Source organism: Aspergillus brunneoviolaceus (genome assembly GCF_003184695.1).
Source record: "Aspergillus brunneoviolaceus CBS 621.78 unplaced genomic scaffold BO95scaffold_1, whole genome shotgun sequence".
Classification (NCBI taxonomy): domain Eukaryota; kingdom Fungi; phylum Ascomycota; class Eurotiomycetes; order Eurotiales; family Aspergillaceae; genus Aspergillus; species Aspergillus brunneoviolaceus.
Window position 1 is genome coordinate 710,816 of NW_020290731.1, and position 21,121 is coordinate 731,936.

The 21,121-nt window shown below is 52.0% G+C and overlaps 7 protein-coding genes across 7 annotated transcripts in view; 5 read left to right on the forward strand and 2 right to left on the reverse strand.

The window, feature by feature from the left end:
- Positions 1 to 270: 270 nt before the first annotated feature.
- On the forward strand, positions 271 to 1,722 carry BO95DRAFT_350163 (CTD-interacting domain-containing protein; the record flags this gene model as incomplete). The annotated part of the gene is made up of 5 exons (XM_025582028.1): positions 271 to 368; positions 433 to 524; positions 577 to 635; positions 688 to 829; positions 884 to 1,722. The coding sequence occupies 5 exons, from the start codon at positions 271 to 273 to the stop codon at positions 1,720 to 1,722; spliced, it is 1,230 nt and encodes a 409-aa protein (XP_025448097.1).
- Positions 1,506 to 3,621, reverse strand: BO95DRAFT_437738 (t-SNARE syntaxin TLG2). The gene is made up of 4 exons (XM_025585352.1): positions 3,364 to 3,621; positions 2,763 to 3,295; positions 2,339 to 2,682; positions 1,506 to 2,280 (listed from the first exon to the last, which is right to left on the reverse strand). Exons 1-4 carry the CDS (start codon positions 3,384 to 3,386, stop codon positions 1,987 to 1,989), a joined length of 1,194 nt encoding a protein of 397 aa, XP_025448098.1. The 5' UTR covers positions 3,387 to 3,621; the 3' UTR covers positions 1,506 to 1,986.
- A 1,256-nt stretch (positions 3,622 to 4,877) lies between these two features.
- BO95DRAFT_6549 (calmodulin) lies at positions 4,878 to 5,960 on the forward strand. The gene is made up of 6 exons (XM_025592121.1): positions 4,878 to 4,966; positions 5,080 to 5,136; positions 5,209 to 5,224; positions 5,351 to 5,476; positions 5,529 to 5,741; positions 5,806 to 5,960. The coding sequence occupies exons 1-6, from the start codon at positions 4,964 to 4,966 to the stop codon at positions 5,838 to 5,840; spliced, it is 450 nt and encodes a 149-aa protein (XP_025448099.1). The 5' UTR covers positions 4,878 to 4,963; the 3' UTR covers positions 5,841 to 5,960.
- Positions 5,961 to 6,570: 610 nt separating this feature from the next.
- BO95DRAFT_426800 (uncharacterized protein) lies at positions 6,571 to 7,629 on the reverse strand (the record flags this gene model as incomplete). The annotated part of the gene is made up of 2 exons (XM_025584761.1): positions 6,571 to 7,540; positions 7,616 to 7,629. 2 exons carry the CDS (start codon positions 7,627 to 7,629, stop codon positions 6,571 to 6,573), a joined length of 984 nt encoding a protein of 327 aa, XP_025448100.1.
- Positions 7,630 to 9,207: 1,578 nt separating this feature from the next.
- BO95DRAFT_426801 (glycoside hydrolase family 47 protein) lies at positions 9,208 to 11,127 on the forward strand (the record flags this gene model as incomplete). The annotated part of the gene is made up of 3 exons (XM_025584762.1): positions 9,208 to 9,920; positions 10,018 to 10,815; positions 10,866 to 11,127. 3 exons carry the CDS (start codon positions 9,208 to 9,210, stop codon positions 11,125 to 11,127), a joined length of 1,773 nt encoding a protein of 590 aa, XP_025448101.1.
- A 4,598-nt stretch (positions 11,128 to 15,725) lies between these two features.
- BO95DRAFT_448840 (FAD binding domain protein) lies at positions 15,726 to 17,859 on the forward strand (the record flags this gene model as incomplete). The annotated part of the gene is made up of 3 exons (XM_025587904.1): positions 15,726 to 15,791; positions 15,869 to 17,788; positions 17,848 to 17,859. 3 exons carry the CDS (start codon positions 15,726 to 15,728, stop codon positions 17,857 to 17,859), a joined length of 1,998 nt encoding a protein of 665 aa, XP_025448102.1.
- Positions 17,860 to 18,745: 886 nt separating this feature from the next.
- BO95DRAFT_458329 (uncharacterized protein) overlaps positions 18,746 to 21,121 on the forward strand; it is a gene marked incomplete at both ends in the record, with an annotated part of 2,912 nt that continues 536 nt past the window's right edge. The window contains 2 exons of the mRNA XM_025588541.1: positions 18,746 to 18,963; positions 19,025 to 21,093. Coding sequence (XP_025448103.1) covers positions 18,746 to 18,963; positions 19,025 to 21,093 — 2,287 coding nt within the window. The remainder of the gene's footprint in view (positions 18,964 to 19,024; positions 21,094 to 21,121) is intronic.

Here is a 21,121-nt window from a genome sequence, read left to right on the forward strand (position 1 = left end):
GCATCGGACCTGAGAGAGTGACTTACTCTTCAGGGAATCCTTCACTTTCACCTCAGTAGTCCTTCTTTCTATTCTCTTCTGCTCCTTTGGACCTCGTCTTGGCCTTTCTGTATTCCCTCCTTGTCCCGTTTGTATCTCCAAAGGTTAGCCACCACTTATCTACCTATAACAACTCGAGTCGCCAGCCCAAACATACCGAAATTCACAATTACCCCATCACACTTGCCAGACCACAGTAGATTGCTGTTCTGAAAGAGCGAAGCAACCACAATGGCTTATACCGATGACGCTGTCAAAGCGAAGCTCTCTGCGCTCAACGAGACCCAAGAAGGCATTGTCACAGTCGCCCAATGGGTTATGTTCCATAGGTAAATGATCTTGACAGCTATGGATAACCAACTGGTCTTGGCTAACCAGGTCCGCAATCGATAGACGACACGCGGAGCGGACAGGGCAGCTTTGGCTGCAGAAATTGCGTGAATCGCCTGCGCCGAAGCGATTGAATCTGATTTATCTCGCCAATGGTACGCACGGCACATACTACTAGCCTGGTCCCCGATGACTGACCCAACCCAGAGGTCGTGCAACAGTCGCGCGCGCGGCGCAAGGAAGACTTCCTCCTCGCGTTCTCTCCAGTATGTTACGTCAAAACCTCGTAAGATTCAGGATAAAGCTGACATCTAGAAGATCATCGCGGAGGCAACGGCTACTGCATACAAGGGTGCCTCGAATGACATTCAACAGAAGCTGCGACGAGTAATAGAGGTTTGGAGGGCACGGGCAATCTTCGAGCCGTCAATCCAGGATGTTATCGAGGCTCGAGTGGATGGTAAGGACGCTTTGAATGGACGCTTTAATACAACTTTAGCTCATATGTTTCCAGAGATTGACAAATCACGCTCTACCGGGAAAAAGCCGCCATTGGGCGGATCACTCTTCTCAACGTCGTCCGGTTCTACCCCATCTGAGCTTCAGCCATTGGTCCCTTTGCAGACAGCCCTTTCAAAAGCTACAGTAACTTCGACTGCATCCGCCACCGCTGCCAACGCAGAGTACGATAAGCTACACGATCCGAAGAACCCGTTGCCTACCCCTCCGGTGCACGCTGCACGGCTCAGCCAACTATTGAAGGCTCTGGCGAATGCTGAGAGCTCCGTGTCGGAGGTTATCAAATCGCGGTTGGCACTCATTGACGGTCTTGAGAAATTGTTGGAGACCAATCGCTCAGCTTTGTCAAAGGAGCAGAGACTGGCCACGCAGCTCGGAGAAAGAAAGGCCGAAACCGAGGCGACCAAGCGGGAGGTCGAGGATGGCATCATGCGAGGCCTGTCTGCGGAAAGCTCACCTGCGGCTACTGGAGACCTCGGGCTTGGAGGAGAAGCGAGTGTGCCTCGGCCGGAGGTCGAGGCTCTGACTCCTCCGCCTGTTGAGGCCCTAACACCCGTTGGCTCTCCGAAACAGGCTCCCCAGGAAACAATTCCAGGACTCACCAACGAAACCCAGATTGTCGGCGGGTTCACACTTCCTGGAATTGAGCATCCTCTGAACCCATCTTACCCCACATCAGACCTAGGCCCGGCAATTTTTGACGGGTCGAATGGCCTCCATGCCAAGAAACGCAAGGTCACCCACGAAGAAGAGGACTACGCTCAATTTGCGAGCGGCGATTTGGATGCTGATGTGGCGGAGCTCTTGAAGCAGGAAGGCGATGCACAGAATTGATACCCCGCACTACTAGGTGGGTATATGGATATGCAAGCTACCGCTCTGATTTCGACATATTCACCAGCTGTTCAAGTTTCATTGTGTGCTTCCATTGGCACGCACATTTTCAAGCTCCGTATTTCCGCTGTTTAGCCATGCTTCTGCAGGGAGACACTTTTTACAATCTTTTATGATGTTGGCTGGCTGTTGGCTGATTTTGCTATTGGAGAATGACAATGTATCATCGGAACCAGGCGAAAATACTGGATTTAACGGAAAGAACTATGGGTATATGTCTGGATCCACCCATTTGTCCCTCGCGACCCTGGTCAACGACGGTCGTCTCTTTCGGTGGTAGCTTGACCTTAATGCACGAGAGCTCAATCCAGGGAGTGGTTGGTTTGGCTGTGTAGAGGGTGGCTCCGATGCTGGTGCCGGTGCCGGTGCCGGTGAAGGAGGCGCGGGGGAATCATGTTTCTTTGGTTTGACTAGCAATACGATGAATAACCCTGCCACCAATATCACCAAGAGGAGGAGAATCTTGCGTTTGACCGTGCGCCGCTGGTAGTTAGTAGCCTGAGATAGGATGCTATGTTAGTCTCATTTCGCAATACGACGACCAAATAGAACTTACTACTTTGAGCTCCTTATCTGCTGCCTTGACCTCCGTGCCCATACGTTCAATGTTGTAATCTATGCGATCCAGCATAGTACCCTGATCAATCACCATAGCCTGTAACTCGCGGAAGATGTCTGACAGCTCAATGATGCCTTTAGCGATATCATTAATTTCCCGTTCCCGTTGTACGATAGCGGCGTCATTTGATGTTGACAGACGCTGTGAGGTTTGCATGAGAGTGGACTGGGAGAAGGACTTGTCCGCGTCTGATTCCAGGAGGGAAGGATCTGTGAAGGGATTCTGCATCGGGGTCGGCGACCTGTCAAAAGAGGAAGCGCCACCCTCCAAACCTCGTAGCTCTGCCAGCCAGACAATGGTTAGCGCATAGAACCAGAATGTACAGGGCCCGAGAGCGAGGGCTCCCAGCCGCAACACTCACTCTTCAAGTAATTGCTTTGTTTCTTCCTGAATCGAGCGCTGGCTTCCTGCACGCGTGCGGCCAGCGAGATCTGTAGATTCTTCGCCATGGTCTCATCTCCGCTGCTGACTCCGCCCTGCTGTTTAGCATCCCGCACCATCATCTCGATCCTCTGCACGGCCTTCTGGCATACGTGGAAGGAGCGCGTGATGTCCTGGGTGAGTCGCTCGATGGCGGCTTCATCCTGCTTCCTGATCTCTTCGTCGCCAAACCCAGGGAGAAGGTGCTTCTGGTGTAGCTTGTCCAGCTGCGCGGACTTCTGCGCGATGTCGGCGAGCAGCTCCGTCACTTCATCCTGCACATCGACCCAGCGCGGGGGTAATACGTCCATCTCGATGATAGCGTCGCCATCCTCATCTGATCCGCCCGTCTCGCCGATGAGTCGGCGGCTCTCTTCAGACTGTGAGGGGATGTCGGAGAAGCCATTGGAGGCGCCGAGATAACGTGGCTTCTTGGCCGGATGATGTGTGAACGACTGACGGTAAGAGATGTAACTATGATCAATCGAAAGATCAGCATGACATGTTCGCAAAGACGACCGGTGTATAGGTATGAAGAGTACAGATTGGTCCGGTCCCGCCACATTGTGAAGCAATGTTTGTGGGTGTTGCCCTTGTTCTGCGGTGTTCCGTCAACGGGGGGGTGGTTGCGCCTCTAGACTGCTGCTACCCTGATCATTGTCGGGCCAAACAGGAGAGATAGAGTTGGGACGAGGGTCTTGCCAGAAGTGAAATCAAGAGAAAATAGACTGTTTCGCGTAAGTACAAGGACTCTCTTGGTCACTGTGTAGATGATTAACACGAAATGCGCCCGATAGGACCTGTCGCTGTTCCTGTACTTCCGTAGCTGGACCTCCCGGGCATGTTGCACATGAAGGCCAATCCGGCACTTTCCCTCTTTCGGAAAGCACGGCATGGAGCATGGATGGATCCTCGCCATTACGTCAGCCATCAGCACCCTGATCGCAACTGTGTACTCCGTACTCCGTACTCAGTAACTTATTGTGCTGGTATTTCAGTGATGAAGACCCAAGCCTTTGGTGAAGTATCAGATAGGTCCAGATCCTTCTTGCTTGAAGTATACAATTTAGAAGTTAAATGATGGTTTGTCCAGAGTAGGGTAGAGTCGCGCCTACATCGTTGAAAGGCATTCAACAGCATGCTTCCTACTGTTAGTATCATGCTCCTCCTGCTTCTTCCGGGCTACAGTGAGATAAAGGCATTGTTGTAATTACTTCGACGTAGTTCGAGAGTCGGTCTTCAACTGCGTCTGTATACTATATCGCTTACCGTATCAGGACAAAAGATACATATTTTCTATGACCAGTCTCGGAGTATGGATGATAACCCAAGAGAAACCATAGAATATCTCTCTCTTCAGTGCAACAAGGGACCACCGTTGGGTTGGTTTCCAGCTGTGGCCATCCAAGCACTATTTTTGCGCGCAGATGGGAACGCAGCAGACAGGGACAATCATCGCATTCGACACAATTTAGTCTCAAAGTAGCAGAAGGAACGCAGCAGTGAATGGACTGCCAGGGAACTCTGCAGCGAAAAGTACCTGAATAAAGTTGACCCTGGGACACAGCTGCGGAACTTGCTGCCTTCAAGCTTTGGTACTGCCGGGGATCCACGGGTGCGGCCAGACACTGCTTTCTAGGCGGTAACCTAACTGGAACAGTACGAGCGGCGGTGCGAGCACGAGGGGACGACAGCAAATGCACGAGGGGCACAGCCATCACGCAGGGCTGGCAGGAAAATAGAGAAGCATGCAGCGGCAATTGAAGCCAGCAGCAGAAGCACTTCCGATCAAAAATAGCAACTACAGACTGTAACTAACTACTACCTATTCATGGCAATAAATAATAATTGACAGTTGAGGACACATGGTGGCCCAGGCGGGTCACGTTTCGGGCATAAGCGACCGCCTTGCCAGGCAATCCCGCTCAATGGTCCTTTTATTATTATGATGGGTTCGGGTTCCCCTTAAATCATCTTCCACCACCACCACCACCACCACCACTACCGACTCCTCCTCCCTCCCCCCCCACTACTTTCGCCCGCTCCTATCAAACCAACAGTTTCCCTCTTCTTCCTTCATTCCTCGATCCATTACCTCCTTCTTGATTCTTTCGTGATCCCATCACATATATCTCATTAACCATGGTATGTCTATCTTCCTGTTCGCGGTCTTGGCTCAGTTGTGTTGAAAATCCCCCACTTTGCGGGGCAGATCGATCTGGAATGCTGGTCAGAATTGCTAACATCCCATCATTTAGGCCGATTCTCTGACCGAAGAGCAAGTTTCCGAGTACAAGGAGGCCTTCTCCCTTTTTGTAAGCGACCCGATGCTTTCTCGTCTGCTATAAAACAATGTTTACTGATTCGTTTCTCGTGATCCCTGATAGGACAAGGATGGCGATGGTTAGTGTAGTTCTTTACCCCTCAACGAAACCCGCCTGGCATCACCTGGCACTATAGCCACCATACCGCAAACGCCACAGAAACTATCAAGAATCGATCGCATTTCTGACAGAATCCATGCTACAGGACAAATTACCACCAAGGAGTTGGGTACCGTTATGCGCTCTCTCGGCCAGAACCCCTCCGAGTCTGAGCTCCAGGACATGATCAACGAGGTTGACGCTGACAACAACGGCACTATCGACTTTCCCGGTATGTGATGGCCATGCATCGGGCTCCGGACATAGTATTGACAGCTGCCCAGAATTCCTTACCATGATGGCCCGTAAGATGAAGGATACCGACTCTGAGGAGGAGATCCGTGAGGCCTTCAAGGTCTTCGATCGCGATAACAACGGCTTCATCTCTGCCGCGGAGCTGCGCCACGTTATGACCTCTATCGGCGAGAAGCTCACCGATGACGAAGTCGATGAGATGATCCGTGAGGCGGACCAGGATGGTGACGGCCGTATTGACTGTATGTTTCACACATTCCCTGCTTGAGTGTCCGCCCGATGACTAATTTTCGCTCCTTCCTCCAGACAATGAGTTTGTTCAGCTCATGATGCAAAAATAGATGGCTGTTAATATTCAATTTGTTTTATTTTTTTTGTTAGCGAAAGGGTGGGGACAGAGAAGTGTACTCCACAGTATCCCATCTCATTCCTGATACAGCTTCTTGTAGTCTATCTATTCGATTACGGTCACCAGGGGTTGGGCATCAGCGCGCTCTCCATTGTCATAGTCGTTTTGCCGTCATTGTTGCAAACAATATTAGCGCCGACATGAACCCTAGACCACGCCTGGTCGTGTCAGATGAGGGACAACAATACCTGTGTGCTTCACAAGAGATTTGATTCTCTTGGTTTGGCCGAGGATGCTTTGGGTTGCATGTTCACATCCTTATGCTCTCGTAACAGGTCGCTTCTCCCTTCTAGCCCTCCTGCCAGTCAATCTAGCCGCCTAGGTTCCAGTTGTCGTGCTTCAGCGGTAATTATGCTCAGGCGAAACAGCCCAACAAGAAAAGATCCTCAGGTCCTGACATGTAATTTCAGGCTGCCAAGTAACTTGCCCTGTAGGGTTGAGGCTTATGACCTGCCAAGAAATCTTGAAAGGAAGCATACCACAACCCAACCCAGATTCACCAACAAAGCCCCGAGAAGAGTAGCATACATATTTTTCATTATCCGTAAGCTAGTCTGGCAATCTTCCCAGAGACATCTTTCTACAATGGGAACACACCTGAATTGCTCCGCCGCGTTTCGGCCTTCTCTTCCATTGATAAAGACTACACCGAAAACGGATTGTCACCGATTGAACCGGAAAATCTCCATAAACTGCCTCGCCGAATCCACTCCCGCCGTCGGATCGGGATCTTCGTCCGGCTGTTGCTCCCGCTTCTCCTCGGACTCTCTCTGCATACCGTGCGCCTTAAGCCACCTCAGTTGCTCCTTGACCTCCCTGCCGACATCCGGCACCAGGATTGCCTCGCGCGCGCCTTCGACGCCCAACCGAGCCCAGAACTCGCGTACCAGCGCCGCACTCGCCGCGTACTCCGCGTCCACATCCGCCTCCTCCACCCCGTCCGGAAAGAAGCTCATATCGATGCCGGAGTCGCCGTCTGCCCCCTCGTCAACAGTCGCGGTGGCGGCGTACGGACCGGGACCCATCTTCTTGGCCAGCAGCGCCTGCGAGGCAATCGAGCTGACCAAGGACGGGCCGCGCCATTCGATCTCCACGACCGTGCCGCGGATTCGGGCCGCCGGCTGCGTCTGGCGCACGTCGCCCACGCGCACGCGGAAGTCGCCCACGTCGTAGACGGCGCCGCCGGGGACGGTGACGGTGTGGCGGTGGCACCAGAAGGGTTGGCAGGCGTAGCCGAAGTGGTGGAAGAGGGTGCTGCTGGATGCGAGCGGGACGGTGGTCATCACCATGGGACCGGCGGCTGATGACGATGATGCTGGGCTGCCGGAGGATGCTCCGGCTGTCGTAGGCGGCGGCGGCGGGGCCGGAGGGTTAGTCGGGGTGGATTCAGAGGTGTAGATGAAACCGTGGTTGGCGTGGTAGGAGAGGGAGAGGAACTGCATGTATCGTGGTTGCGCTTGGCGCTGCTGAGGCGTAGACGCTGGAAGGCATGATGGCGTGTCTCGCATGAGCTTGTGCTCCAGGAACCACCGGCCGACGAGGGTGGGCTCCTCTGCTAACGCGGTGTGGAGGCGCTCGGTGACCGTGGCCAGTGCCGTTGAGGCATTGGGGTTGGAAGGGACGAAGTACACCCTGCACGGGGTTGGGTAAGTCAGTTGTCGAAAAGGATCTAACTCGATGGGAGCAACTGAGTGAGAGGTTATTTACCCTGTGATGGGCATTCTGTCTGAGCAGACGGTGGCGTCCCCGTTATGGGACCGGTACGGTATGAGCTGGGCACAGCACACCTTTGTGTGGTCTGATGGGTGACGTGCGCAAGGTAGCAGAGAAAGTCGAGTATGAATACGGACTAAGACAGCAAGCCCAGGATAGGACTGAGTTACTGGTCGATAGAGACTTATACTTTGCAGTAAGTTATTGTCTGCTATTGTGTTAGCACTGGCTGAAAGAAAAGTATGGGTGTTCTCGTTTTCCTCTCTACATACTTGATTGCTGTACTTTATTATATAGTCTTTGGTATCTTGAAGCAATACTTGGAGCTGGAACGATGCTATAACTTTGATGGTGGAGGTACAATCATAGATATCAGCCTTACTTTAAGCCTGTCAGTGATAGAAGAATTAACCCAAAGTAGTGAAGCCAGCCGTTGATGCCTAGTTGATAAGGCCGCAACACAAACGGAGCAAACAGCGAGGGGACGGAATGGAACAACCAGATTCCCGCCCTCACCCGTGCTTTTGTGCGCCCGCAGTCCCGCCTCCACTCCCATTAATCACAGTCCAAGCAAAAGCACTGGATCCCTTGGAAGTTGGGCCCATCCAGACTCCACATTCATCGTTTTATCCGATACCCAGCCCTCTCTACCCCGACGGGCGTGCTTCTAGTCTTGCAAGCAGTCTAGGCTGTCTCTTCAGACCCTGGCTGGCCTCATTCACTTGCATTCCCGGGATACCAATAAAATCCCCAACCAATCTCCCTTGAGCTGCTGGTGTTGCTGCTATTGCTGCCAAGAGGCGGGTTACAGTTCCATAACAGTGGCTCAGAGGCTCAGAGCCTGAGACCCTTCCGCCCCCCTCTCTCTCCAGGGGCCGTTTCCCACGGGATATGTCAAAGGTTAAGAATAGAAAATCCTACCAATCTGAGTCTCACTAACCCATTTCATATCCTGGGATCCAAGGCCCCGCGGCCAGCCAGGGTCGAAAGCGCCACCAGCTTACGCAATGGGCAGATACTCCCGCCGCGGTGCTTGTTTTCCTTGCTCGTCTCTTACTTACTGTGGTAAGCTCTGTTGACTTTCTGAGCCACTCTGATGCGGTTTGTCTCCTCTTTGCGATCAGCATGCCACACATTACTGGCTGTTCGACAGTGCAATTGACCCGTCTGATACAACATTCCACCTAAAATACTGGAATTACCAATGACACTGATGCTTATGAGCTAGCCTTAACCTGAAGTAGCAGGAAAGGCCCTTGAGCTCCCCCTACAGCCAGGGGTGATCGATCCCTGACGGCTATATACGGGCCATATGTCTTTTTCTCATCCATATTCTCCTAGACAATACCTGTTTTCCAAGGGTCTCGCGAACCTGGAAACTCCCCCAATTCGTTCGCTCTTTTGTACTGGTCTCGGAATCCCAAGCCCGGGGTGACTTCAGCCTGAGTCTGGTATCGAGCCTCCTCTCGATGCTTAAACTTGTTTCTATATTATAACTTCTGGCCGTAGCTTGAACGGCTGTCCTTTCTCTCAATCAATCAATTCTGTCCAATTGCGCCATTTCTTCATATAATAAACCAATCACCATGATACTTTCGCGGAGAAGCTATCTCCTTCCTACTGTGATTCTCATCTGTCTCACCTACAGTCTGTTCTCTAGTCTACCGCCCGGCGCCAGGAGACCACATTCACATGCTCATGGCAATGCGCAACAACCCACCTCGACTTCAGCATCGTCAGGTGGTGATCGAATCCATTGGACTAAACAATCCGAACATCATCCAATCGAGGATTACATCCCTCTTCCTACAGCAGTACCATCCGCTATACCTAAGATACAGTATGAGTTCCCAAGAGAGTCGTGGGTTGCTGGATGGAGGAGGAAAAAGAGACAGAACGCCGTGAAGAAGGCGTTCCAACATGCGTGGAAAGGATACAGAGACAATGCCTGGCTACGGGACGAGCTGTCTCCCCTCAGTGGGCGCCATCGCGAGACGTTTGCTGGATGGGCAGCTACGCTGGTTGATTCCCTTGATTCTCTGGTCATCATGGGCATGACAAAAGAGTTCGAAGAAGCGCTGGAAGCTCTCGACCGCATCGATTTCTCGACCACGCACGCTCTGCAGATCAATATTTTCGAGACCAACATTCGCTACCTGGGCGGGTTTCTGGGAGCCTATGATCTTACCGATGGAAAATACCCTATCTTGCTCAGGAAGGCCACCGAGATTGCGGACATGATATATGGATCGTTCGACACCCGTAACAGGATGCCGCAATCCAGATGGGAATGGACCAGGTAAGGCAGACATACATTTGATCACGATGACCAGACGGATCGCGCTACCCGAGGCGCTGTATCCGTATGATAAGAGCAAATGCTGACCGGCCTCTAGATCTGCAGGAGGTCACGGCATTATGCCCAGTAAACAAACTATTCTTGCTGAACTCGGATCGCTCAGTCTGGAATTCACCCGAATGTCTCAGCTGACCAAGGATCCTAAGTACTTCGACGCCATTCAAAGGATTACAGACTTCTTTGAAGAGAATCAGGGACTTACGAAACTGCCAGGCTTGTGGCCTATGATGGTGAATGCACAAGATATGGAATTCAGTGACCCTCGATTTACAATCGGAGGGATGGCTGATTCGACGTACGAGTATCTCCCCAAGGAGCATATGCTGCTTGGAGCTCAAACAAATCAATATCGCGGAATGTACGACTCGTTCATGAAAGCTCTCAAGAGCCGTCTCCTCTTCCGCCCAATGACAAAGGACAATCAAGACATTCTTTTCGCTGGGAACATCCAGGCCAATGTGATCTCCCCCAGCAGGGAAAGGCTGGATCCACAATGGGAACATCTGAAGTGCTTCTTGGGTGGCACTGTCGGCATTGGGGCCAAAGTATTCGACCGTCCCGAAGAACTTTCTATCGCGCGGAAGTTGGCCGATGGATGCATCTGGGCATACGATATCATGCCCACTGGTATCATGCCAGAGATACTCCATCTGAGCGCATGTCGTGACCCGAATGATTGCAAGTGGGACGAAAACAAGTGGTATCAGGATGTGCGACGCCGCTTGGCGAAGAAGTCCAGCTCTCAAAATTCCATCGAGCAGGCCGAATCACTCATTGAAACATACGGGCTGCCGCCGGGGGTGGTTGATATTCCAGACCCGAAGTATCACCTCAGGTTAGTTTTCTCTTCCTGCTGGCATACTCATGCGCTGACATTGTTCAAAGACCAGAGGCCATCGAATCTGTATTTATACTGTACCGTATCACCGGCGATACGAAATTACAAAATGCTGCATGGCGAATGTTTAAGAATATCGAGAAGATGACTTGGACGCACTTTGCCCACGCTGCAATCGCCGATGTGCGCGATCCTGAGTCACCACAGCTGGATTACATGGAGAGCTTCTGGCTAGCGGAAACCCTGAAGTACTTTTACCTCATCTTCTCCGAGCCGGATGTTGTAAATCTGGATGAATACGTCCTGTAGGTGCCACACCAGCTGTCATTCCAATCCTCGACGCTAACTCGAATCCAGGAACACTGAGGCGCATCCATTCAGGCGCCCTTCTGTCTGATCGTGAAAGCCGATCCCCAATTTTCTCGTTTACATGCTGAGATTAGCGCGACAAAACTTGCATCGGTGAGGCGTTATTCATGCTTTGGTTTCTTTAGACAGACCCAACCTTTTGTACATAGACTAGGCCTTCCACTTTGATAAAATGCCTCCGACTTACGCGTCCTCGTCATGAGCAGCAAAGAGTCGATCCTAGGCCACTGTGTTGACTGTGTTGAAGCCACGTACCCCTTTCGAAAATCTCCTTCTCTCCCGTCTGCTTATGAAGTCATCTCTGCTTGTCAGTCATAGCATTGAGTCCCAGCAGACTTTCCTCTGTCCACCATCCACTGTTGACTGAAAAAAGTCTTTTGCTGTTGGTCATAGCACGTCCGTGCCGCTATCTTGAACTGAGTTGTAGCAGGCTTGCATTCCTGCAAAGCCCGGCGACTCTGAAGCAATCGTGATCTCCGTCAAATGTACGGGTGGCTTTATATAGGACAGTGATCTGATAGAAGTAAAAGGACGCGTCCTTCGCTCCGCTTGATCTGAAGCTCTGTCGTGTATGAAAGCAATTCGATTTGAATGGTAAGACAGTCACAACCCTGGATCCGTCCCGTGCCTTGAACGCAGGTACACTTCCTGAGAAAACAGAAAGCAAGTATGCCTGCCCACTGTGGTTGGTTTGATCTTTACAATGAAACAGCAGGTCGTAGCATGGCATGTAGCAGCCGGTTCTATTCGAGTTGTGAAATGAATGGGTTAAAGGGGGGGGGCGGGGGTAAGGAAAGCTAGACTGGTTGGTACACTCGATCTAGTCATTCTTATATCTGTCGGGTGCGCTTTTTGTTGTTACGTCCTCTTGTTTTTCTTGGTGGTGTATAGATTCCGTGACTACGCTTAGGGGAGGCAGGCTAACGGCAGAGAAGGTATGTCTTATGTAGCTGTTGGGTTTTTGACCAAATCGTCCCGATATAGGACAGGGATGGATGGCTCCGTTCTTTGTGCCTGTGTGTGCCTGTGTGTGTGTGTGTGTGTGTGTGTGTGTGTGTGTGTGGTCATAATGATGCAGGGATTGTGGCCGTGACCTCGAATATAATTATCTTTGAATAATCCTCCAGGCTTGTGATCTGATGCCCAGTTTTCGAAAAGAAGTGCCTTGGAAAGACGCATGATATGCCAGCTGTGTTAGTTAATGTGAATGTGACGGACATCATTCCGCGACATCCCTCATTGTCTGATGATGCACAGTAGAAGGGAGCGCAGACTCGAAGAATCCACCATATCTGACCAACGAATCATGGGGCCTGTCATTAGAAATCAGAGTCCACACCCCGCAACATTTGGGACTCGGTGGGAGGTACTACTGGAACCCGCGGAGAAACTCCGGCTAGGGCTAAGGACGGACATTAAACACAACACAACCCCAGCCTGTGGCCCCAGATACGAGAATGGGTCCGTTGGGTATCGATTTCTCTCCCACCAAATGTCGCAGAATTGGCTCTCCGGGCTAGCAGGCCAGGTTGCGTGAAGGTCGAGAATAGTTTCATGTTACGTCAGGTGGTCTGGTCTGGTTCGGTCCTCGCCCGATTCGGTGCAGGATAACAGCTTCATCAGTCACAAGTGTCATTATGATGCCAACCCGAGAGGGGAATTGGACTCTCAGGGAGCTGTGGCAAAAGAGCAGCATCCCTTTCTTTGCGGGGTTAACATAGCTTGACGTCGTCTTACATGTATGTATGTTTGCTGGTGTGACGTCTGGAAGGGATCGGAGGGAGGGGGCGACTTGGTTTCCGATCATCCCAGGCTGTCGGATGCCGCCGCCAGTTCGTACCGCATGTTTAGGCCTGCCAATCTGAAAGAGGCATTGACAGCACTTCAGGGCTTGGGTGGTATCTAAGGTGGCCAGACCAGGGCTGACTCAGGTCCTGGATTAAAGGGAGATAGAGTGAATGAAGGGACTGGACCAGCAGGTTGAAAGAGAGGTCTTGTCTACTCGAATGTACTATGAGTACCACCGCGTACCACTCAACGAAAGGAACCGACGGTCTAGACAATCTGCTGGATCCGAAAGGAGCCCAGCCCCAATTTAATTTGCGCTCTATTACACTCTTGCTCCGCACAATCGGGTTTCAGCAAGATCAGATAAGAAGTGGTTCAAGGAGCCGATTTTAGTCTGCTTTTAGCCTGAGAAGTTGGAGGCCCGTCTCTATGGCGCAATTTTGACGTGATATTTGACCGGATATACTTGGACATGCTTCCTCTCGTCCTGATTTTGCGGTGTATTAGCCGAGTCGATGATTGCAGAAATTCCCCCCCGAGTGCGAAGTACGGCTACGTGCGGCACAACAAAGCAAAAAAAAACCCTCCCTCTATTCAACCGTGGAGCCTAGTCAGAGCCCCCTGCAGTCGGATCAGCAGCCCCTGATCGACTCAATGGAGCTGCTGCCATGAAAAATTAACATTTGGCTTCCAGAACCTGTTTGGCACGGTTGGTGCCTTGCTAGAATATTTCGAGAACGGGATGTGGGCACACTGGGGCTGGGGGGTTTGTGAATCTTATGGGGTACGCGGCTGCCCTCGATGAGACTGAACGCTAAGTCAACTGGTTCGCTGTTCCTGTGCCCCTGATGACCTTCTCCAGGAGAAATGGAGCCCCGTTGGGAAAGGCATGCCTTTCTACGGCTATCTGATTGATTGATTTGATTGATACGGAAACGCCCGGTCGGCCGATGTCGGATGGGCCCCACACACAGTTTGGTTACCAGACCTGTCACATGAGTTACACAATCCGAGCAGCTCAACCGCCAGCTCCGGCTCTCGTCGACAAAGTCCCGCCAATCTGCATCTGGTAGGAAGGGTAATGTATCTCGTGTAAGGGGTGAGCAATAACCCCGTTTCAAATCTGGTTCTAAATATGCCAGACTGACTGAAAGGTCATGTTTACTGTGACAAAAGGATAGTGGGATGAACACGGAGCAAAAAGTCCCGTCGACCACTTATCTGATCCGGAACGAGACACCCCGGCTACACAACAAAAATACGTACACATTACCTCGCGAATGCACTGTTGATCATTACAATCCCCCCCCCCTCCCCCCCCACTAACTATTGTCTGCTGTAGATTATTCTTTGCACTAAATGCTGACGGCAAGAGCTGATTTTTGAGACGTATGTCCTGCAATCATCTGGTCGACATCACCTCAACGTCGCCAAGCGTTCAGCTGGCAAGGAAAAGTTGTGTGTTAGCCGAGGAATAGGCCGCACCCGGATCAGATTAGATCGGTAACGTAACTCGGCTGCTGATGCGGTTGTTACGTACTGTCTCATTGCCGTTGTCAGGCCACCGGATGAATTCATCTTGGATCATGCTATCCAGGACAGTATTCAGGAGGTGTGTACCTACGAGACGTTCAACACTTCTGATGACCTGGACGTACTATGATAATCAACACGAGAAATCTACTGAGTTGCAGATACCGTGTCTCCCAGTCGGGATAGCTTTTCCACTCATTTGCCTCCCATTTCCTACCGACTCGAGTTAAATAACCCGCTAGCTGCAGATCCAGACTACCCCGCGGAGAGACTGGGAGGGGTCCGTTCGCTTTGAAGTACCCGATCGCTTGGCACAGCAGCGAATAGTAATGTTCTTATAGACTGTAGAATTGACTGAACAAGCCTATCGGACGCTCTGTCTTTGCAAAGACCCCGATGGGAATTGAGTCAATTGACGCCCCAGTGTTGTGGGATAAACGTTCCCGAACGGTCGCTGGAAGTGGACGGGTATTGTTACATACCGTGGAGAGAAAACTGGAACCGATGGATGGACCTGTACGAGACATTTCCTCCTCACCGAGTGGCAACCAGAAAAAGTCATGCTTTCATTCTTGAATAATTGTTCCCTACGATTTTTCGCCTCGCATTCTTCTCCCCTATTTGAATCCGTCATTGGTAGCTTTAGCACGTGCCCTATCTCATCGGTTTCTTTTCTCTTTTTTCTTTCTCCAGGATTTCCCCAACAATTTCCTCTCCTCTCTTAACCATTCTTGCTCTTTTGCAAAATCTCAATTCTATCATCCAGTTACAGTCTCATACAAACCGGGAGAATCTTTTCTGACACGTACAGACCCTAGCGCATTCGGAACCGTCCTCCCGGCGCCGTCTTGCCCCAGGCACATTATCCATCCATTGTCCTTCCACCTCCCTAAAACAGCATCGCTCTGATCCTCCGGGACTTCTTTCATTTCCGATCTGCTTGCTCCCTGCATCAGTCGTCCGTCCTTATCTGAATGCCCACTCGCTTTGCGGTGTCCACTGGTCTATTGTAGACCGTCTTCAATTGCCACTACCTTTGCTCATCCCTTTTCGTTGGGCCCTCCTTCTTTTTAATTCCACTGTCGACCAGCAATTACGTTTGATCGATCCTTCAATCCGCCCAACATCTTCTCTCTCCGCGCTTTGTTCTAATATCGTCACACGCTCAGAATTCGCGGGCAATTCTTTCGCTCTATACATTGCTTCACAGAGATATAATGGGTAAATCATACTTTCTTTTCTGCTTCCATTCTTCCGTCGCTATTCCTACGCCACCAACTCTTGTGGCCAATTCACAACGGCCCAGTTCTTGACAAATGACTGACCTTTCTTTGTGTATGTAGTTCACGCCGTACCTCAGCCGCCTTCATCAAGGCTGGCGACGCCACAGCCTCCCCTTGCCTCCAATGGGGACCATAAGAGCATCCCCGTATCGTCGACCTCTCACCCCGATAACCCTGTCCCCGAAGAGCCCCGTGGAGTTCGGGCACTGTCTGTAACCGATATCAATTTCAGCATCTCGTCACCATCATTGCGCGATACCGAATCCACTGGTTCCGAATCACCATCGCCTGCCCAGACGCCCGACACAGAGATCTCGTCCGATGCGGAGGAATCATTGAAGAAATCCTCCGTCGAAGATGGCTCCGAGAAGCCCCGTCGGGCCTCCACTGTTCTGATCTCTCAGAACTCTGAGGATATGAGAAGAATTTTGGAGAATGTCGGCGTTGCTGGCACTCAAAAGCTCCAGCCTCTGTGCTGTGGTGGTGGTTGCTGTCGCAGCCAGCCTTTGATCAACATTCCTACGCCATCGGTTGGAGCCAATGTCGTCACTCCTCCGCACAACAAGGCCTATGAGAGCCTCAAGCTCAATGTCGCTTACCTCACCTTGGACAGCGAATTGACGAACCTTGTGCCTCTACCAGAGAAGACGGTCTCTTTTTCTGCAATCCCGAAATCGGCAGTGGATCTGCAGCTGGGTTCTGCAAACCATCCGCCTCCTTTTGTCCAACCTCATCCCCCGTATGACGTCTTCCGTGCGCCTTTGCACCATGCCCGAGAATTGACCAAGTCCGGTGCCGAGAAGCGTACATATCATTTTGAGATTGACGTAACAGACTACCCTGCCGAGAGTGGTAGCGTCGATTTCGTCGTGGGTGGCGCCATTGGAGTATGCCCCAAGAACAAGGACGAGGAGGTCGATGATATCTTCAATTTGTTGGGTGTGCCCAAGTCGATTCGTGACAAGAAGATCACCGTGCGCACCACGAAGGGTCGGTGGCCCACGATCTGGGGAGACGATCAACCTCGGGAGCTAATCACCACCCGGCGGGAATTGCTGAACTGGTGCTCAGACATTCAGAGCTATGCACCCACCAAGGGTCTATTCCGACTGCTCGCCGAGTATGCCAGTGAACCAAATGAAAAGAAGATCCTTTCGTTCCTCGCCTCCGCTCAGGGACAAGGCGCCTTCTGTGACCTGCGTACTAGCTCGCACATCACCGTCTCTCAGCTGTTGCACGCTTTTCCCTCATCTCAACCTCCCCTGGATCATCTTCTCTCTGTCTTGAATACCCTCATGCCGAGGTTCTACTCCCTTTCTCAGGACCCGCTTCTCTCATGCAAGGATAAGGGTACCCAAACCCGCCGTTTGGTCGAGGTGGCGGTGACTGTTGCCGAATCAGACGATTGGAAGGGGGGCATGCGCACGGGCGTTGGGTCTGGATTCCTCGAGCAGCTCGCACGCCAAGTGATCGAGGCGGAGAAGAAGGGCATTGACCCTTCCACTCTTGACCTCCATGTCCCTATGTTCCGGGGCTTAATGGCCAACCCGCTGGCCAAGCAGTTTACTTCCGACGGCCCTATGCTCTTGATTGGTGCCGGTGTTGGCATCGCTCCCTTCCGCGGTTTCGTACAGCGACGCCTCCAGTCGGCCAACTGCGCTAACAAGGTCTGGGTCCTGCAGGGCGTCCGTGACTCCCTCTTGGACGAGCTCTACCGAGGCGAATGGGGCGTTGATGAGGAGAAGGTGCGCACGGTAGTGCAAAGCCGCCGTGGGGAGAGCAAATATGTTCAGGAAGAGGTGCGCCATCAAGCTGATCTGGTCTGGTTTGTCATCAATGCTCTGGACGGCCGAGTCTTCGTCTGCGGTAGCGGTAAGGGGATGGGCGAGGGCGTCGAGGACGCTCTCGTCGATGTTGCCATGGCCAAGGGCAATTTGAATATGGAGGAAGCGAAACAGTTCTGGGCGAACAAGAAGGAAGCCGGACAATACATTGCCGTAAGTTCTCCACCCTCAAGGTCGGGCTATTTGATTCATGGATGCTAATCTCAGAACAGGAAACCTGGTAATGTTCTGAACTCGTGGGTTAGATTGACACCAACCGTATCACGTGTTGATATATTCGCATATGTATACCGCACTGGGCTGTTTTGCTTTTGTTCTATCTTGGGTATCTCTGTTATAATGTTGCTTTAGCGGGGTGGGCTTTGTTTTCAAACATCTGTTCACGGTTGATCCGGAATCTCTGTCATCATCATGGAACTAAACATAGAATTGGTTGGTAGCAAATACCTAATGCACATTTCACCATCACAGTTGCTTAGTGTACCGTGCAGAAAGGAGCACATGACCACGAGTCAAGATATCTTCTCCACAGTCCATACCCACACGAATCATGGAACAAATCTTTGCTCGCCAGATTTGTCCCTGAAAAAGGACGCTAAGAAAAGGTTGTTCCACTTTTTTCTTCAAGATCAAGAGACTTTTTAGGCTTTCAGCTGCAGTCTAGCCACAAGCTATCTCGGCTAAGATGTCTACAATCTGTCGAATGTGGATATTAGCGTACGGGACTATGCAAAAGGCTTTTGGCCACCATGAAGGAATCCCCTGAATCGCTCAATCACCTTCCAGTTCAGCCGCAGCTCGGCCTTTTTTGCCTGGCTATTTTCAGCTCTCGTATGATAGAGGCTTAAACGGTCTAGCTTAAGACGACAACGATGGGATGGATTGGGACGGATTGGGGCCTTCCGCCGGCTTCATCATCTCTTAAGAGCTGAAGCCGACCATCCATTCCATCCCTGATTGAGTCACTCTTTCCTTCTAAGTTTCTCTTCACCGGTCTCTCGTTCTTCTTTTTGCTGTCCTCTCTGACTTCAACTGTCAGGTGGACGAGCCGACCGACGGTCCTTTCTGCCTCATTTTCTTTCTTATTCAGACACACACTCGCTTTCCACAATGCCTCGCTTACCGTCTCTCGTTTCGCTTCTGTTGCTTTCGCGCTCCTTTCTTCCCGGTGTGTCGGCTGAAGAGACCGAGGTGGTGACATGCGCGACATCCACGCCCAATCCCCTTTCAAATCCGTCATTTGAAAGTGGTATCACCGGCTGGGGATTTGCCTCCGGAACCACTGGCAACGTCATCTCAGGCGATGCAGCTGACGGCTCTCTATATGTGTGAGACACGACCGTTTTCAAGGACCCTCAACGCTTGGATGCATGCTAATAATTCTGGTAGTGAGACGAGCGCGACCAGCACATCGGTAACGGTCCTACTATATCAGAGAAGTAGCTCGTTCATTACGAATGGCCAATATACCGGATCATTCCAATATCGCATCAAGCCGACTTCCTCTCACGCCAGTATGACTTGCTATATCAAGGCGTACATTGACTCTTTCACCACCGCCGGCCTCGTCGGAAGTGCTACCGTGTCTGTCTCTTCAAGCACGGTTGGTTGGGACACCCTCTCGTTCAGCTATACTCCTACCACCGCCGGAACACACACCTTTGAGATCTATGGCTATTGTACCGGCACCTCCCAGTATGCTGGAGCCGCTATCGATCTGGACAATGTGCAATTTGTTGGACCTGCGGTCACCTCATGTTCGACCCAGACCATCACGATTACCCCTACGCAACTCCCAACATCCACCGTGATTCCAACCACCACTTCAATTCAGACATCCTCCTTGCAAGTGCCATCTCCATCTGTGCTCTCATCGTCGATGGTTACTTCCCCCACGCCATCGGCTGTGACACCAGTGGTGATTACCAGCAGCAGCACACCCTCGTCGCAGGTCTCTGTGATTGTGCCTTCTCTTAGCACTGCTTCTTCCGCCAGCGCTGTCGCACCGTCCAGCGTTGCTTCTTCGCCCAGCGCTGCTGCTCCATCTAGTGCTGCTATTCCGAGAATCAGCTCTTCATCTGCCGCCGTCAGCCCTCTGGCTCAACGTCCTGCTACCCCTGCCGCCTCTCCTTTCTCGACTATCGCAGTCTCGGTTCCTTCTTCAAGCGGAGCAGTGACTCTGTCTGTTTCTTCATCCCCTGTGTCTGCATTGACCTCTCAGATTGCTGTTTCTGCACCCAGCTCTGTGGCTGTTATTTCCCCAGTCTCTTCCGCTTCTCCAGTCATTCCTTCTTCCTCCGTTGCAGTTATTGCATCTTCCAGCAGCGGTGTCATCGCTTCTGGCGCTCCCTCCACAAGAAGAACTACCTACGTCACTGAGACTATGACCGTCTCGGAGACAATTTGCTCCACAAGAGCGTCTCAAACTCAACCAACTGCCATCGTGACAACCACTGGAACTTCTGACCAAGGCGGCTCGAGCGGAACGGAGGGCGGAAGCACTACATCAACCATTCTCAGCACTCGCACTGCAACCATCACCGCTTGCCCATCGAGTGTGTCGGACTGTCCTGCCTCTGCAAAGAGTACTTTTGTGACAACCGAGACTTTGGTGGTCTCTACAACTATCTGCCCTGTCACAATGACCGAGGCTCAACCTACCACTGGTGCCTCGCTTACAGGAGGATCCAACACCGGTCTGCCCGGCGGTGACGACGGCCGAAGCACTACCTCTACTGTCTTCAGTACTCGTACTGCCACCATCACGGCGTGCCCTTCCACCGTCCCCAACTGCCCCGCTTCCGCAAAGAGCACCTTTGTTACTACCGAGACTCTGGTCGTCTCAACGACTGTGTGCCCCGTGACTGCTTCTGCCACGGCCCATGGCACCAGTGGTGTCTCCACAGCCACAGCCCTTCCGACAGCCAGCAATGGATCGACTTCTGGCTCCAGTGCGGCTTCTGGCTCCTCGTCTGGGCCTGGCGTTGTCTCGGGCTCGGGCTCTACTACTGGCTCCAACTCTGGCTCCGATTCGGGTGTTTCTTCTGGCACTAATTCTAGCAAGCCTAGTGGTTCCAATGCTGGTTCCTCTGCTGGCTCTTTTGCCGGAACCAGCTCCGGCTCCGGCGCCACCTCTGGTAACAGCTCTGCTGGCACTAGCTCTGGCAGCAGCTCTTCTGCTGGCTCTAGCTCCGGCAGTGTCTCTGCTTCCGCCAGCTCTAGCTCTGGCAATGGCTCGCCTGCTGGCTCTAGCTCCGGCTCTGTCTCCAGCTCTACCTCTGGTAGCAGCTCCACTACTGGCTCCAGCTCGGGCAATGGCTCTGCTTCCACCGGCTCAAGCTCCGGCAATGGCTCTGCTTCCGCCGGCTCTAGCTCTGGCAATAGCTCTTTCACCAGCTCTAGCTCTGACAATAGCTCTGCTGGCTCTAGCTCTGGCAATGGCTCTTCTTCCGGTGCTAGTGCTGCATCTGGATCTGCCTCTGGATC